Source organism: Gavia stellata, chromosome 10, assembly GCF_030936135.1.
Source record: "Gavia stellata isolate bGavSte3 chromosome 10, bGavSte3.hap2, whole genome shotgun sequence".
In the NCBI taxonomy this organism is placed as follows: Eukaryota; Metazoa; Chordata; class Aves; order Gaviiformes; family Gaviidae; genus Gavia; species Gavia stellata.
In genome coordinates, this window is record NC_082603.1 from 8,542,919 (window position 1) to 8,562,147 (window position 19,229).

General features: G+C 43.1%; 1 protein-coding gene across 1 annotated transcript in view; it reads right to left on the bottom strand.

Annotated features, from left to right (window-relative positions):
* The window catches only part of NOTCH2 (notch receptor 2), an 88,180-nt gene that overhangs the window by 65,425 nt on the left and 3,526 nt on the right, over nt 1-19,229 (bottom strand). The window contains exons 2-4 of the mRNA XM_059822159.1: nt 12,529-12,610; nt 2,205-2,464; nt 1,187-1,522 (exon numbers count right to left, since the gene is read on the bottom strand). Of these exons, the coding sequence (XP_059678142.1) occupies nt 1,187-1,522; nt 2,205-2,464; nt 12,529-12,610 (678 nt within the window). The remainder of the gene's footprint in view (nt 1-1,186; nt 1,523-2,204; nt 2,465-12,528; nt 12,611-19,229) is intronic.

The window sequence follows — 19,229 nt, forward strand, 5'->3', positions numbered from 1 at the left end:
GCACTAGCTAAGGTTGGCAACGTACATTTAAGGTCATTTGAACCAACACTTCAAGACAAAGGTCTCCAAAAAGAGAGTATTATTCAGGAGTTAAGTTTTAAATGCTCTTTCCACACATACCTATGACCCCAGATGATCCTCACGAGAATGCAGTCACTCTACATTCATCCTAAACAGTATATGGCAGCTACGTCTTTCACATAAATAACAAGAGAGACGTGCTTAAGGGAAGAGAGTTTACTTTTCTAGATTACCACACACCAAGTGTTCATGTGCCAAACTGCAATACACTTTAGTAGGAAGTCTAGTCAAAAGCATTTCCAAACAATCCGTTTCCCATGGACTGAATTACTCAGTAAAAAAATATCAGCCTAAAAAAACCCTGATATGCAAAGACGACTAGTACTGTCCTGCGGTCAGTATGATAAGTGGATGGGGACAGGCAGGACAGGATGAGACCACAGCGTCCCAACCAGGTGACAATTTGTAGAGACGGGTGCCTTGGTGACTGGAGCCCAGCTTGACACACAAAACCAATACAGCCCATGATACTGAGTAAGCCCATCACCCCTGCTGTGGATGAACTCAGGGCAGCTAACAGCATCAGAAAATAAGCAAGCATAATTTATCTGGAGGTATTACAGGACAAAAAGGGTGCAGTGAGTTAGAAATGGTATCTTGTAAGATTTGGAGGAACTAGAGGAGGAAAAGGAAGGGAAGAGGAACCAATACATTTTAAGAGTAAAGACTGAGAAGGAAAAAGACAAATGTTCATCTTCATTCAAGCACTGAAGTTAACTGTGGCCTTCATCGACACAAACCCATGTATTTGTAGGGGTTTATGTCCATGGAATTTGGCATTCCAAATGGGCATCAGAAGATACCACCCTGATCTCCTTGAACCTACCTTGCAGTTCTTACCTATTTGATTCTCTGCCTCTAACTGGGTTCCAGAGAAATCGGTCATTTCTACCCTTCTTTCCTTTTCTTCCCTTCCACATTATGAAATCCTGACACTCGGAAATTAACATCCTAGCAGAGCCTCCCGCATTGCTGAGATTTTACCCTTCAACCTTACATTACACTAGTATCACACAGAAACTCCAAGAGCAGTTTTCTGAAGAACAGAGACAGAAATACAGTGACAAGATTACAAAACTGTGCACTTTGAAGAAGCATCGTTTACCTGGCAGACAGTTGCACTCAAAGGTGAAGTCACTTGTTTGATGACAAGTTCCTCCATTCATACAGGGTGATGGGGAACACGGCACATACACACTCTCACAGCGATGCCCTGTATAGCCTGGCTTGCACTGGCATCGGTATGAGCCAGGCAAATTAACGCAGGTCCCACCATGTTGACAAAGGCCGGGTGTGGCACATTCATTCACATCTATCTCACACTTCAGGCCAGTGTAGCCAGCCAGACAGATGCAGGAGAACTTATTTCCAGATACAGTACATGTACTTCCATTGGCACAGGGTTGGGATGTACAGGCATCAATCCACTGGCAATCCTTTCCTGTAGGATCAAGACAGAGCACTCTATTAATAAAGAAGTTATTTCTATGGAAAATAGTATTTCCTTTGTGCTACCTCAAAATGATTGGTGTACTAAGTCTTAAAATTATTACAGGAAAAAATTATGTCTACATTTTACAGCATTATATTTGAAACAAAATGTGGTTACAGTACGAAGTCATTTTATTTACAGAGTAGCAGCAAGATATAGAATGTTGTAACTTATAAAAGTAACACATGACCTGAAATCATACTACACACTGACAGTCACTCTTTTTCTACGTCCCCTTCAAGAATGAAAGGAGTAAGTTTCCATGCTTCCCCTCAGGCACCCAATTATAGTTTTCCCAGAAAAAAGATTTTGCTGGCCAAATTTTCATTTTTTTCTAGAAGGTAGACTCTGAATCCAAAGTGTAACAGCCACTCCGGAGTAGCTTCTGCAGTCAGTTTTCCCACGTGGATAACCCCACAAGATCTAAATGTCTTTCTGCTTACGTGGGGAGGGTAGGGAGTTTGATTCCCTATCCCCTTTGCTTTTTTTGGTCATGAAGTCATTTAGACGACTTCTCATTTCCTGTGCTGGAGCTAGTGAATTTGAGACCGTATTACGACCGCCCCAGAACATTCCAGAATGAAGTCATTCACAGAGGAGGGAGTCTGGAGGTACAAATGCAGAACCCCACCTGTGTAACCTGGAGGACAGACACACTCGTACGTTTCCGGGCTGTGGGGGTGACAAGTTCCTCCGTTCAGGCAGGGCTGGGACACGTAGCAGAGGTGCGATTCAGAGTATTGACAATCCTCTCCCGTGAACCCTGGAGCACATTTGCAGGTAGCCTTTCCTATCAGAGACGTCGTTTCACAAGTTCCCCCGTTCTTACAGGTATTGCTTTCACAGGGGTTTCTGTACTGACAGTAGTCTCCGAGAAAGCCTTCTCGACACCTGCAACAGAGAAGAAATTACTCGCAGCACATTCAGCTGAAGCCTTGCTCTCCTGGGAAGACACCAGGAACGAAGTCCCACAAGCACCGAAAGTCTTGGTATTTGCCATAATTAATGGTAACACTAACAGACCCAAATGCTAACATCATAGATGTAACAGGGCCTTCCTCTGGGATTGTCCCAAGTAAGACCACTGAAAACTTAAGTTCAAATGGTGAAATCGCTCATTATAAAATGAATAGATACTGCATACAATCAGAGTTACATCAAATGCAGGAACTTATTCTTGCGCTTCCCTTCAAAACTTCAGTAAAAGCTTAAGTGTTAAAGAAGTGCTGAGTAACAATTAATTCCTTGCACCTACTCCCATGCTAATAAGCACCCTTTTTTAGAAGAAAATCAAGCAGTTTCAGTAATAGGTATTAACACCAGGTATTACCCATCTTCCAAAATATTTATAGACCTTGTACAAATGCAGTGTCTCAGGGCCTGAAGATCTGTAGCAGATCTTTCTCCACAACACTCCCGTGAGACAGGAATATACTGTTATCCTCATGTTGATAAGTGCATCTGGGACTGTGACATGCTGCAGTCTGTACTCAACTAGCAACGCAAGCACTGAAGTCAGGTCTCCCACGCCCCTGGCTAGCACCCTAACGGCAAGGTCATTGTTCCTCCGTCTCCCACAGAAGAACGAGTACACACACTCTATCTACAACAAGGGTAATATTTTATACAAAGATCTGCGATTGCAGAATAATTGCAGTTATTTCTCTCTAACCCAAACTTATGTCAATACAGTCTGACTACACTTGTCAGCTGTAATCCATCTTTTAACTGCCCTTTGTACTACGAATTTTCCATTTAACTTCCAGCAATACAGGACCCAGGCAAGCAAGTCTGCAAACCCCACCTTTGTGTCACCCACAGTTCCATTTGCTTCCTTCAGGTAGCAGAAAGCTGCAAGAGTATATGCTGGATAAAAATAACACCTAACATACAGAACAGGACTGTCCACTTGCAGTTTTTTCTATAATGCACAGCTGCATGCTTTAACTGGTAAGTAACCCAAGACACACGCAGCCTGAGAGAACATGTATTTTACTGCAAAAAATTCAGAGGTGAACATCAGAACAGGTGCAATTATTAAATCAGTAAGTTACTCAAATCCAGACGGAGGAGATTCCAACTGCAAGAAATACACGAAGTCTCTAGTTACCCCCAGACAATAATGTAACAGTAGAGAGACTGCCTTTTCCTTATGCACTTAAAAGCGTATGGTGGATTAAAAAAAGAACCCCACACCTAACTGGATAAGCCTTAAAATTCAGTTTAAAAATCAAAGAAAAAAAAATATCAAAGAATGGTCATGAAGCTGTGTTTTCAACAGAATACTACAGCGATCTGCCTTTGTTCCTATGCTAGTCAACGCTTCTATCAATGAATAACATCAGAAAACATCAACGCTGGTCAAACACGTAGGTAACAGAGCAGACAAGTTCTTCACAGAGAGTAGTAACACGAAGTGCTTAACGGGGCAGTCAGCACGCAAAGCGCACTTTGGCACTGTGAAGTCATACATCTAGAAACAAAACATATCCAGCATCCTCCCCAAAACAGGGGACTGATCTGGCAAAGACAGACTTGCTCTGGGGGTTCCTAACAGTCAGCTGAACGTGAATTCCTAGAGTGACAGTTTGGCCAGGAATGCTTTAGATGCACAAACAGCAAATATCAAGTAAGAGTAAATGAGATTATGCTACACCTGATACTTGCATGGCACAACCATTAGCGGACCATTACATCAGTTTTGGTGTCTGCTCTTTAAGGAGGAAGAGCTGAAATGAATTCAAAGAAGCCTAAGTAATGATTAATAGACAACTCTTGACACAATGAAAAGCTCAGGTGGCTCAGTCTATTTAATAAAAGGGAAAAGGGAACGAGACAGTTAATCAAAAGCTCCAAGTACCCACAAAGAAACTCAGACTTAACAATAATTCCCAATCTAGAAGGTACAGGGATAACAGAACCGAGCAGTTAGAAGTTCAAGCTAGACAAATTCAAACTAGAAAGAGGGTAGTATCTTTATCTTCAGACACAGATTTACACACAGTCTCTCAACAGTGGAGAGAAACAACTGGAACAACGCATTTAAGGTTGCAGTGGAATTTCTTCATCACTCATGCTTGTTTAAAAGAACACCAGGATTGGCTTTCAGAAAGAGTATGCACGCTAGTTCAAACACAGCTATTCAGAGAGGTTATTATCCGAGTTACGCAAGGGGTCATTACTAGATGACCACAACTGTTTTTTCTCATGTTAAAATTTATTAGCTAGCTTTAGCCATACGTCTGAAGCAGGAAAGTCATATAATAGATGTGCATAATCGTAACTTACCATCCCCCACACCCAAATTAGGCTCCTTTCACCATAGCTTAATACTTTCAACTTCGTACCCAAGAACAGACATGAAAGAAGAGTTTTCGCAGGGCAAGGCAGGATTAATAAAGTTACAGAAAGCAAATCCTGAGACAATACCATTTGCAGACTATCCTCTGCCTCTTGTGCCACCCTGGGTATAACAGCCGGAGGCCGTCAGTCAGCGTGAGCTGCTGCCACATCACACACGAGGCAATCTTCGGGTATTCTGGGCCTAAATCACGGCAGTTCCATAGGCTTCCTTTAACATCATCCCAAATCCCTCCTTGATATGGGTTAGAAATCAGTCCAAGCGCCAGCGGGCTACAGCACGGCTTTGTAGGAGCTCGATCACATAGAAACCTGGCACCCAGCAGAGACGGCCGTGCCAGAAGCTGGAGGACTGCTCGACTCCCACGGCATTCAAGCCTGCACACGGTGCGCTGGCTCGCTCTGCTCGGAGACCGTCTGGGTAACTACAGTTAAATCATGTTTCTGGACGTCTATATGCAGCTGATGAATGTGTCAAGTCAAATTGAACTTCAGTCCCAGAAGGCTTACAAGATCTCGTTATAGGGATTTCTTCTGGTTTCACCGCCACCAGTGATGGGGGGTTGGCAGCTCAGCCGTCTCCAGTGTCAGCAGTACACCAAGCTCCTCAGGCTAACAGCAGCAGACACAAGCCATGCACTTGTACTTCTCTTTATCACGAAAGAAAGAGCAACACACCAGAACTTCACAGAACCCCACCTAGGGCATCTCATCAGGCAAACAAGGGGCCCTCCACCGCCACCCACCACTCCAACAAATACAAAATAAACCAAAACACACCTAAAAGATAAGTCACAGAATCACTAAGGTTGAAAAAGACCTGTAAGGGCATCAAGTCCAACCATCAACCCAACACCACCGTGCCCAGTCCGAAAGTGCTTTTTCATTGAAAGGCTGTAAAACAAACTAGAAAGTCTAGAGGAACATCTCATGTTTTGTCCACAAGCAAATAAACCACCAAAATACGCCTTCCCTCGCACCCCCCCAATGCTTGGGGATACTGGAAGGTGCGTTTAACCGTTGCCCCTAGGTAACAGGGAGGAGGGAGCCTAAACACTGATTCAGAGCATTGCTGGTATGGTTTAAAAGGAAAGCGGAGACCTGTGCTCTAAGACAGCACTCGCAACCATCGCCCACAAACGGCCCAGCGTTTTGTACACAAACCTTCTGGTACAAAGGTGAAGAGCGCTCCAAGACCAGGCTTGTTCCAGCATCTTCTGAGGCTAATCAGAAAAACGTGAGGGAGCACTCCAGCAGGGAACAGAAAAGCTCTTTTAACTTTAGCTCTTTATATTTGGAAGGACAAAGCCTTACAGAATATGCTAGAGGGCACGTGCCTACCTGTGGAAAGATGGTAGGTCAGGTATACCTGGCCCTTGGACCCACCATTGTGTTCTCTTCCTGGAGAAGTGCTTGGTCACACAGTTATGCAATGTACCCCTCCAGCAATTCAGTGCAATCGTTTTTGAATGTTAAAGAACAAAAAACCTACAGTCCAGATTTTCAACCATGTCTCCTGTCATCAACATTTCTAGGCACAAATACTAGTAATTTAGTTCTAAATGTTGGTGTAGATAAAACTGCAAATATTTGCCCCCGATTCATGTTGGGTACCACATTGTTTCTCTAAAAATAGACTCAAACACTGAAAAAGCAGGGTCTAAGTCCAGACTTCTTTGAAGGATATGATTATCCTCAACAGCAACTCCAGCTTCCCACCACCCCTGCTCTGCTCTCATCCCAACCTACTCTTTCAAGTTCTCTTTAGGAGAACAAAAAAAAAAACCCACTTGTCTACAGAGCAGCTTAAAATTGTAGCAGCTTGTGTCAGCTCCAAATGACATGCTCAGAACAGGAAACCAAATCTCTTCCAAATAAAAGCCACTGTTTCTCCTCAGTTTTCCATCTAACACTCAGAAACAGAAAGATGAAGTTTGTTCTGGCACTTTTTGGAAGCACATGAGGTCTCTTAACCTACTTCAACAGGAATTTAATCTTTTAAGAACAAATTTCACATACAACTTAATTCAAATCATGATTTCTGAAAGCTAGAGAGTTTGAAATGGGAAAATGTCCTGTGGGCTGCATCAGCTATGCAGCTGCTTCTAATTAAAGCTTCTCCTTTACTCTCTCTGGGCTACTTTCCAGCACAAATACTTTAGTCAGAGCTCAGCCCATTTTTTTTTCCTCCTCCTTTTCAGCTCCAGCCTGCATTTGCCTTAGCTCAGGCTCTCATGGAGCTAAACAAGAGACGTAAAAACAAAAGGAAGGTATTTATCCAAACCTGAAGTATCCACAAATCCACAGAGTTGCATTCACTCTAATAACCTAATGCTACGAAGTGAAAGTAGAAGACTCACAAAAGCTGCAGTTTTGGCTCTTCTGCCACAAAACTTCTATGTAAGTTACCTCCCAATACTTAGTTCTCTCTTGCTTTCAAAAAGACTTCTGGAAAATATGTCTGGCCTATTGGAAAAAACTCCTCATCTGCCACACTGTATTTTCTTGGGCACATTCACAGGACAGTCTCTTCAAATGCACCTTATAGACTGTTTTAACCAGTCTTCCAGATGTTTGATTTTCATGGGAGTTTCCTATTCAGGCCCAGTGATATCATCTGGAGATGCACAGAAGGAAGCAGATGGTTTTAATTTAAAAAGCGAAGGGAAGAATTTCCTAGTCGTCCTGCTTCTCCCCCCCCTCAACCCAACACTCCCTTCACTTTGATTGGAAGATGCTTCAACAGAGGAGGGGGGGGGGAAACCTCGCAGCCTGATGACTAACGTGAGAAGGGTCTCAGCTATTTTGCTACAGATTTTAACCAGACTTCCCTCTGGCTCCCGGGTTCTGACTCCCACACCTACACCTCCTCTCAGGAGGGAGAACAGGATTCTCTGGTTAGCTTTACAAACGCTCCTTCCCATGTCTCAAGACTCCCATTTATGCGTCATACTTTGAATGCAAACTATGGGATGGGACGGCCTCTCTGCTCTGCATTTAAAGCAGTATACAGCTATTGTTTCCAGTCCACAGAAAGCCCTTCTACAGCTATCACTCCGCAGTATACCAAGGAGTAACCAAAAATTACCAAAGCCTGAATGGGCAACGTTTAGTTCAGCTTTTTCTGAAAATCAGAGCTCTGAACAGCTTTTGGTCTGCACAGGTAAAACACAATAGAAAATTTTGACCGAGCGACTCAAATCACCACTCTGTTCCCGGATTTGAAGCTAAAAGCATGTGTACTCTCCCCTTTTTCCTCTGCCCTGGTCTCAAGGGTCTCCTTTAACTTCTGAAAGCAGACAGAAAGAAACAGGAAAGGGCAGCCCATTCTCAGAAAGGGACAAGTTTTCAACTTTTGCATTTAGCCTCTTCTGGAAAACTCTCAGACCTCATCCTGCTACAAGGTCTCCTATGGGTATTCCCCATTCACTGGTCTAGGAGTGATTAGTCTCTTGAGATAGATCCTGAGAAGATATCTGCTGCAGTCTCGGAAGCAGTTCTGCAGTCTAGGATCTTGCCGTCAGCCCCAGAAGTCCTCTTAAATCTGAGTTAAAGTTCATTTATGAAGATCCAGCTGGAAAGAAAGGCAGGTCAAAAACCTGCCAAGGGGATTAGAGTTACTGGGGGGTAGTATTGGGATAGAAGCCCCTTACTGCCTTGCTGCTGCTGCTTTGAGTTTAGCACACTTTGAGGTCCTCCTGTTGCCACCCTGTAGATAAGAGGTAAAAACTGCATCGTGCAATGTAAAAGTGTGCACAAACTTCTGCACGCAGTGAGAAAAACACCGCTCACTGAAGAGGCACAGAAGCACACAAAGCTGCGCAGATCCTGACGGCTTCGGGCATGAAAGGATGTGCTGGAGGAGACTGTCCTTTTGGAATCAGCCAACTTCAGCAGCATCCACTTTTGACTAAGCACAGCAAAGAAGCCGTGATTGCCACTGTACTTCCCCCCCCGCCCCCCATATTTTTTTTTTTTTTTACCATCAGGACCCGACAAAAGACACTAGAGTTAAAGCAGCACTTTGGTTCATACAGAGGTACCAACACCCCTTCTTGGCACACAGTGTGCAACAGCCATAAGGTCAAAAAATCCAATCTTAAAAAACCTACAGAGCACGAGAAGTAGCAAGGACCAGTTTCCTCCCTCAACCTTGGAGCACCCTTACCCCGACTCCCTTCTCACTTCTGCTTCTCTCCCTGGCACAGTCTTGCTTCTGCTCCCCGTCACTGGGGCACAGGGGAGGGAAGTTGGGAGAGGCCACAGCTGCCAAACATGAGGAAACCAGTTAAGATACTCCGCTTTGGGGCCCAGCCCCACTCCAAGCCCAGAAGGACTGCCCAACCCAGCATCCACCTGCAGCAGAGCAGACTCTCGTGCCCAGAAAGCAGCGGGCAGCGTTGCCAAAATCTCTGCTCATCCTTGAAACAGCTCCCGGTACCCACACCTTCCCAGCCCGCCTGCAACTGCAGAAATCCTGCAAGTCAGCAGTGCTACCCCCCAGACTTTTCCTACTACTACTTTCCCAGTCATCCAGCAGCGGGGAGATGAGAAAGGGTTTTCCTGTGATGTCCACAACTAGCATTAAGCAACAAACAACTGTTACCCTGCTTCTCTGCTGGATATGAGAGTATCTAACACCTTCATGCTTAACACCTCAATGTGCAAAAGGCTGCCTGGAGATGCTTTGGGCAGTGGGGGGGGGATGACACAACAAAACCTACAGTGCAACACAAAGTCAAACCTGAAACTGCCTTTCGTCAAAGCAGGACCAGAAAGCTTGGAATGACAGGTCCCCTTCGTCCTGCTTCTGCAGATATGGCCATATTCTTTGGAATAAGGTCTGCGTCCTCACCATGCTAGTCACTGAATGGGTGTAGAAAGATCTCAAACAAAAATCCTGACCTTGGAAGATGCAAACACAGGAATGTGTAATTTTCTAAATATAAAATCAAGGTCAAAGAAGGTCAGTAATTCTATCAAACAGTGCCACAAAATGACAGCCATGGGCCAGCAGCGTCACCAGGGGAACGGAGCTACTTAAAGGGCGCTCGCAAGAGCAATCTGATAAAGATCCAACTCCGATTTCCTTACAAGGGTCACAATCGCTGTTCCCATAACAGAAGCCAGATGCACCAGAATAAAAGGTTTCTTAGCAGAAAACTAACTTTCTCTTTTAACGGAGTAGACGCTACAGCATTTTCTGACAAAGAAAGCTGTTTCAGCACTAAGCTGCCACTTGCTGCTTTGCCAAATATCTAGACTAGATGTTTTGCTCATCGGTGCTTACGTTACTCATGTCTTATTCATCACATATGATTATCTCTGATGCAGGTTCTCCCTCAGCTCTTCGCTTGTTTCTTATAGACAGCAAGATTAACTAGAGGGACTGACCACACGCTAGAACAACTTGGCCAAGAGGAGGCACAGAAAGAGGAAGAGAGCCTATTATAATAACTTATTGCCCAGCAGAGGAAGTACTGCAGAAAACTTGAAAAAAGTGGAAGGGGTGGAGATTTAGCTAATCGGTGAGCAATCCTGCAGAGCTAGAAGCCAAGTCACTTGCTTTAGTAATAAGTTCAGTTCCCTGAACAAAGCATTTCTACTCTTACAGCCATCAAAAACTCAGAAAGTCATTTAGGCTACTACAGCAGATAGAAAGTTCCCCTATTCAGAGTTCCTCATAGTGCAGGAAAGAAAAAACAAAACGTTAAAACCAAAACAGGATGCTAAGAATCAGCCTGCTAAAGGTAGAGTCTCCACAATTGAGGGTTTGGTTTTTTTTCTTATTTTTCCCTTCCTTTCTGCAAAAAAGAGTTCTTGAGCCAGAACTAGAAAACAGACACGTACTAATCTCTGCATACAAGCCTCCATTAGCCTCTCCAATTACTCTGGCACCTGCAAAGGGACCGAGCTGTTACTTGAAGGAGGGGGTTGGCTTAAGACCTGCAAGAAGACTTTGCACAAAAAGGAAGAAGGCAACATTAGAATTATAAATAACTCTGTGTGCTAAAAAAAAAGTAAGATTGGTCAAAGCTGCCACTGTGATAAGGGTAATGTATCAAGATCTGGACTGCACTACAAATACTGAACAGAAGTTAATCAGATGAACCAACTGAACAATTTTTTTTTATTTTTTTTTAAACAGTCTAAGACATGGTTAAGAGGAACAGGCAAGCTGGAGAAAACATCCTTAAGGAGGTACAAGCAGCACCAACATCAATACCAATCTTGTTTATTACCTTCATCATGACCCACATACTTTGGCTCCAGACTAACATGCTTTAGTAGGTCTGTCTGACGCACACTTATGTCACACGATTTCTTGTGTTAGTCTTAAAATATAGGTGAAAACCAGGAAAAGTTCCAGCTTTCTTTTCAGAAAGGCAGCCCGTTTCTATCAGCAGCAATATAAAGCCATGGAAAAGAAAAGACTGGGAAGAAGCAATAGTTAAAAAATTTGAAAAAACCAACAGGGAATAACAAGTTACATATTTGCCTTTCTATGGCCTTTCCACACACCAGGTATTGATTTGAAACTGAGAAGAACCTCAAATTAGATTATTATTTCCCCTTTGTGTGCCACAAGTGCAATTTAAGTATATCGAGTTTTACGTACCACATTAACAGAAAGCACTAAAGGTTGTGGCTAGGGAAGATGGATGTGCAGAAAAGGGTGAAGAGCGGAGCTGTGTCTTAGCCAAGCTAAATCAACAAGACGAAATTCACTAATATTTAAAGAACGGTAGCATTAAGAAAAGAGGGATTTAGCATGCTAGAAATGGCACAACTTGCACTGATGAAGTAAACAAGGTTTAGAAAACAATTCATTTACTGCAGACATGTAAATTAACCCTGCCAAACACGGAGGATTTATCTTTTTGCAAAATATCACTTCATTTAAAAAAAATCTAAATACTGCAATTTGAAAGGTGAACCACATTTAAATAGATGTGGTATCATTCTCCAGACACCACACACTCCACCAAAGCTCCTGCTGATCAGCTTCCCATGTAGCAGCAAAGTGAAGGCACCACTGAAGACGGGTGTCAACATTTACCAAAATCAATTATGCGATAAAGACAAATGTGGGTGTTTGCTTGGGGTTTTTTGTTAGTTTGTTTTTGCAACTCCTACATATTACTTGCTCTCCAGCATGTGGAAGGGAACCGGCACACTTCAGCGTGCAGAGTCGTTCTGAAAGACCTCATAAAAATATTCAAATTGGTGCTGAAGCTCTATAAAGTAAAGCAAGCTATAAGACAGAGAGCAAGTTCCAACTTAACTTGTGGGTCTGGAAGCAAGGTACAGAGTTGACCTCCATGATTGCTTTGGCCTCGCTCCCTAACCTAGTGCAAGAAATCAAACTGACCAGATCCAAACCTGAAAATCGTAACAAGAACTCCGTATTTCTTACGTTAGAGAAAGCTAGCACAGAAGAACTAACACATTATCAAGAAACACCAACTGTGCTAAAACCGTTACGCTGAATGCCCCTGATAAGAAAATCTTAACAATTTACATTTCCTTTCTGTCTAGGACCCTGAATGAAAGCAGATTGGTAATTAACTTGATTAGAAACGAAACCAACTTACTTGCAGTATCCTGTACCATTTTGGTACGGAATGCACCTTCCCTCATTAACACATGGCTTGGAATCATCCATACACTGCAAAGCTGAAAGAAAAGAAAACAACAGTCAAATCAGTAGCCATACGTGTCAAGTCAAACCTTCATTAGCATGTTTTGGGGAATGAAAATCTTACAGTAGAAAATTTTGTATGACTGGAACAAAAACAAAGACACTATCACATAGTTTAAATTAATCTCTGGCAGCATCAAAAGAGTCAGGCTGAAAGAAGAATTAAATACAGATTTGTTCATCAGGCAACTAAATGTTTCCAGAATTTCTTTTAGGTAGATTTTCAAAGCAAAGCATGCAGCAATTTCAGCAAGCTACAAAGACATTCGCGTCAGCACTTGCGTATTTTGGGTTAAGTGTCTGGGTTAAGTTCCTGATCAAAATTCTGGACTGAAATACTCTGAAATAAGAGGCAACTATTCCTAAGCCTTCTTTCACAATATCTTGTCTCAAATTCTTTCCGTCTTTTCTACTACCTCTGGGGCCACTTGGCACAGAAATAGTGGCATCTGTCCCTCATAAGCTCACCTGCTGTACGTTTCTAGCAATCCAGAATTTGCTGCAACACCATTACTGCTGTGGCACTCTGATTTCAGTCAGGATTGTGTTTGGGAGCAAGTGAAAACAGAGATACTGAAGACTTTCAGCAAAGAATTTGGTATTTCGAAGGAGAAGATACACTGTAGCTCAAACTTGACATTTTCAGTATTGTGTTTTAAAAAAGACATTAGGTATGACAGAGCTCAGGGCTGGTCAATTGTTATCCAAGTCTATTGAAAGCTCTAGGGAGGCCTGTTCTGATGGAAGCAACACATCAGCTCCAGCTCTGGCAAGCGCTTGTCTCTTCGCGGGGACCCGAAGCAGCGTGCCGTGGCTATTTCTGAAGTGACCAGAAGGGTGAGAACTATGGAAACCCTAAGGAACAGAAGGCACTCTAGAACCACAAAAATTTAGCGAGTCCGCCTAGACCCCAGCCTGCCCTTTGAACAGCACCGAACTAGCAGACAAAGCTCTCGGAACCAGAAGATCTGGGTCCTATCCTAAACCTAACCCACGTACCCAGAAGTCACAAGCTCTTCCCAGACTCCAGTTCTGTCTCTTGGCCCCCAAACACACGCACACTTCCATGCCTTTATGGACTCTCTTCCAACAACCTTACTGCATTTGGGAAAGCAATGAACCAATCTTAAAGGCATCTAGAGGCATTAGTAACATCCAACCACCTGAACTGCCCGCTTGTGTACCAGCCGCTGTAGGGCAGATTGCTTTTTTTTTTAAGGAGGGTTTTCTTTTCCTCAAGAGGTATTAAATTTTCAACACAAATCCAGCAAGGGGCATCAGGGAAAACTGGTCCAAACCACCACCAAAGTTTATACACTGGTGACGAAGGAATGGGGCTCAGAAACAGAAGGGTTAACGCATCAGTCCCACTAAGCTCTCCCTACAATCAGCCCAAATTCAGTCCAGCAATTAGACAACTTGGAACAGACTCCAGTTACTGCTATCCAGGGCTGGAAGTGTTCTTTCTCAACAACCCCGGCGCACGTAAACAGGTCACATGCACTACGAAGTACTATAGGAACGTTTCACACTTGCAATCCCTGTAGAGAATCCAGTTAAATTAAACCCAGTTGCCCAGGAAAATTACCAGTATTTCCCACAATACGGGTATGCCTGTTTCTGCTAACTTGATTTCTGAAAACGGGGCACTCCGACAGTGCTGCTTCTGCAGAGCTCTCAGGAAATGAACAAAATTCCACTCTGAGCCCCTTTCAGATAACCCCTGAGGTCAGGGTTACTAAGCGACAGAAATATTAACACGGATTTTGCATGGCATTCCCCCCCCCCAACGGTCAAAACCACTCACACTGATTTGCACCTGTCTGACAATTTTTATCCCATTTAACGGCAACATCCACGAGGCTTCGACTCCAAACTTCATCTGCTTCTGTCTAGCACCGCAGCAGCTTGTTTTCACAGCGCAGATTAGCTCCGGTTAGCATAGTTCAGCGACGCTGTGTGCAAGAGAAACTGCAAAAGGACCCGTAACCATTCGGACTTCTCTTACCACCTGTGCTCCTCCAAGGAAATGGAGGAACGTTAAAGTCAGCCTCACCACATTCTAAAGAACCGGGAGGGGAAGCAGACTTGGTATCCTCATCTCACTACCTTGAATTTTCATTCTTTTCACACCAATCAAGCCAGTGAAGCAAATACTCGGAGGATTATTTCTTTTGTGCCCATGCTTTCAAAGACAATTTTGTAATCCCTTCGAGTACCGGCGTCCCCAGTGAGGCTAAGCAGCCAGCTGATTTTGTAACCCACATAGTAAAAGCTTAACTAGCACTTGGCCAAAACCACCTCCCAGCACAACTGCACGGAGGGGAACAAGAGGGTGACGGCTTTCGGGGTCGCAGTAAGGATCCGAATCAGTGATTCCGGTTTAGCTTGCTAGGCCAAATACAGACACAGCAGAGAGGCTTTCGCAAAGTAATGATTAATTTTCTCCTGGTTTTTGACAAATTATTCCCACCTTGAACTGCTGTTTAGCAGGTCATTAAGCTACTACTAGTCCTCAGAATTCTTTAACAGAGAGAGATAGTGAACGGGGCAATGCAGGCAGCTAAATATACATTTTGTATATAGTAATTTAGAAGTGAAAGAAGCTAAGAAAGCAAAAAGACTCTTTTGTGCTTTTTCAGCTTAAGACTAAAATAGGCTGACTAGAAATACACTGAAATGCAACTAAAGCTGAAATGAATGTAAATGTAATCATGTTCTATATTAAAATGAGTATTAAAAAGTATCACAACCACTTCTCTTTAAAAAAAGAAATCACAAGGGAAATTGAAGACTACGGTTCTCACAGTAAAATTAGCATTTCTGTGCACAAAGCACTGTCTTCCTGTATTTCACGATATCTTTAACAATTTCACAATGCATGCAAAACCAAGGCATTTCAACATGACTTACTTCAAAAGATCCATTTCTGCTACTCTACCATGTTGTGCTCAAGAGTTAACAGCATCAGAAACTTTACCTTCTACCTCAGGCAGCATAAAAAGTATGTTTTTCTGCATCCATTATGTTAACTGGAAATACTTTGTTGTGCACAGCATGAAAGACGACAGCCTTGTCTTGAATAGATAAAGCCACTTTTCTAGAAGCCGTATATAGATAGCATCAGCATGCTCTCAAGGCTTTGAGTCTAACAGGCTGCTTTTGACAGTTTCCTTCTGTGTTTAAAAAAACAGCAATGGTGAATTATTTGTTGGTTTTCTGGACTTGCTCTAGCTTGCCAAAACCACCAAGACTATCAGAAGCTGGGTTAGCCCAGACAAAGCATGAGCAGCGATGTTCCATGTCCTCACGCTCTCGTGCGGTGGAGGGCTGGTTCCGGTATGCCAGCAGGTCTTCATGGGGAAACCCCATGGCTTTTTAATGTACTGAACCGCCTCATGACTTTTATCAGTCCTTTTGGGTGTATTACAGGAATATTGGGAAGACACCCCACGATTATCGAAAGACTGCTTCTTATGAAGTGGGCAGGCCACCGCTTTGTGAAAGAAGTACCTAATTTCTAGCGTGCATCGTAGCCAAGTTTGAAGCACTTCTCAGATGAGGGCTCCAAGTGCACGAGACAAATGTTATTACAGCGATACTACCCAGCCTAGAGTCCATGCAAGCCCTTGCACATGCCTGCACCTAGACATAAATTCTAACCTGACATTTTAACTAGCCTACCAGGACTATTTTCCAAGGCCAGAGGGAAAAAACAGGTAGCTGCTGCTGTGAAACAAGCACAAGCAGAAGGCGTTACTCGCAGAAACACTATAGGAAGTGCTGTGATTCTCAACACCCGAATCCACCACAGCTCACACTTAAGTGGAGTACAGTTTCACACAGGTTTAATCTTTTTGGCTGAAGAGATAGTTAAAGCAAATCTAGACGAACAAAAAGTTGTGTTTCTGCCTCACTGTCCTTTAGGATGCCAAGATGATCCAGAAGTTGTGATTTGGTTTCCATACTTCATCTGCCCACTATAAATTCAGATACTTTCTAGGCTAGAAATTAAAAGAAACAGTGAAGGGTTATGATCAGAAGCTGTAAGTGTCAGAGTTCAGCTTTTAAGAGAGAAGACTGCTATAGGGAAACAGAGCCATAACCAGAGAAAAATCTGAAAGGGCTTTGTTGTAAATACTAAAAGGAAAGTAACACCAATAAACTCCTCACTCACAAGTTTAGAAAAAGTCAAGCAGAAATAAAATCACAAAATACCAAGACAATTAACACTGTGAGGAAGAGAAAGCTGGTTTCCTCTAGCTTTGTGGTTGATTATCCTGCATCTAAGAAGGTGCAGGCTCTGACCAAAGGTTTTACTTTAAATAAGGGGAGAGCGATGTTCTGGCAGAGAACACAGCTGAGCTGGTGGTACAGCTTTCTCCTTGGGAGGACACTATATGGGTCTCTCTCTCCTCTTTCTATCCATGAATTTTCCACTGAGTTCCTAGAAACTCAGTATCTTTGAAGAACCTAGACCTCTGTCATATTTGGCTGAAACTTGTCCATCGGTTCAAAAGCTCTCGAGGGAGAGGGTGGAAAACAACCTACTTTAACAAAGAAGAGTCAGACTAAAAATACAGTAAAGACTAGAAAGAAAACTAAAGGATAAAGTAGGTTTCAGTAACCTTTATGTAGTCAGTGGATTTACTATCTCGACTGACATTCATGAAATAGCCTGTAATTTCAACTGTTCTACCCACTACATATGAAAAGAAAGGCGAAAAAGGATTCAAAGCCCTCAAGCAGCAACGACACGGGATGCATGGGGAATCCTTACACAAGCTCAGGATGCTTCCCCAGGTGGATCAGCTCCAAAGAGGATGACCATCAGCACGGTCAGAAACACCAGCTACACTACAAACCAAGGCGTCTCAAATTCCAAGGGAGAAAAACCAGCTTCAGATTCCCTTCAGGAAAACCAGAGCATGAAAAAAGAAGCTAAGAGAAAATGCTGAAACACAAGGTGCAGTTCTGGAGGAAGAGCCGTAGGTCCTCGCTGCGCAGAAAGGGACACAATACTCCCGCGGCGGCACCACGCGCCGCACAAACAGCTGCTGAAAAAGCTGGTAAGGGATAAGAAGCACTGCACAAATGGAGAGAATACCCAAAGATAAACAAATTTTGGAGGAAAACCACAAAGGAGTGATAACTAATCACGCTATTTACTAACCTCAAGAAGTTACAGTTCCAGTGAGATTATGTACCAGGGAAGAACCAACTAGTAAATAAGTGCTAGCTGAAAATACAAAAATAGCTTTTTCTTTTTTCTTAAGAACAGATCACCGCATGGCAGCCACACTGAGGGGGGACAGGGGACAACAAACTAGGAAAAATTCTTACTGTGAAAAAGTGATAAAGCCTTATATTCAGCTCAGATTTAGAAAATCTTGACATTTGGGGGATTTAAACAAGCTGAGCAGTTTGCACATCACAGACCAAAGGTAGTACTGATAGCCAAGCTTTGTCCTTGAGGCATAGAAATTGTCTGTAAAACAAAAATGCTTTAATCAGTTTATTAAAGGATCTCCACTGTTTCTACACACAAAAAAGCCTGAAATCAACTGGATAATGCAAGACTCATCAACTGAGAAGCTGAGCAGAGCTCAGAGGAGTGTGAAGGCAGTCAGCCAACATCTCATACATTTTGGGAGAGAAAGCCCCAATATCCAAACTGTTTTTCTTCACTAGCTTCCCTAGGCTTTGTAAGAAAAGTGTAAAAAAAAAAACTGCAAAAAAAATTTAAGTGGATTTTAGAAGAACAAGCGAGTAAGAAGAAATTTTGCTTTAGAAGTTCATCAGGGTTGTTTTGTTGTTTTTTTTTTTAACTCAAAAGTGCAAACGTCCAGTCTGACTACATTAAGCTCTCAGCCACACAAAACTGCACGCCCTGCCATCATCTGTTTCAAATCTCTCCTCCAAACATCTAGGAACTGGCAAAAAATTACTAATTGGCCCTCCTAAGAACAGAGCTGGGAACCGTTGTGCAAATTCACAGACAGAGTTGAAGTCTTTCTGTCCTCGGGGTCTCAGGCCTAGGAACTTGCAGGAACTGTTATTTCTATCAGATGCAGCTACAGTTCTTGTGACAGTGTTCCTGGTGAAGAACTACAAGTTGTAATACATACTAAATTCAGGATGAACTCGTAATACAGTTTGAAAGTCAGTCACCATATTCTCCATTTCCTTGCACAGCTACTCCTCCCTGCCTTCCCCTATTTTCAGTTTTCCAAACAAAGCCAAAATGCCTAAAATCCAGAACAGCAACGTAAAGCATTTAGTTAAAAAAAAAGTTTTCAACAAAAAAATGTAGGGAAGGCAATTAAAGAGCTGAAGAGGTATTGGTGTTTCCATGGCAATCTGGCAGGCGGAAGCCGTGCTCGCGTCTTCTCCAAAGTCTTCCGTCATTCTCCAGCACTAAATCTTTATTAATTTGAACGTTGAGCATGTTCGCCTGTGCAGAAATGTGAGCCCGCTACTTGTGCCGAGCAGCGCTTCCACAGCCGTCCAGGGCGATGTCAGAGAAACGAGATGCAGACTGGCTGCATGGAACAAACAGCAGACGCCCGTGCCATTTTGAGATACAAAGCTCTT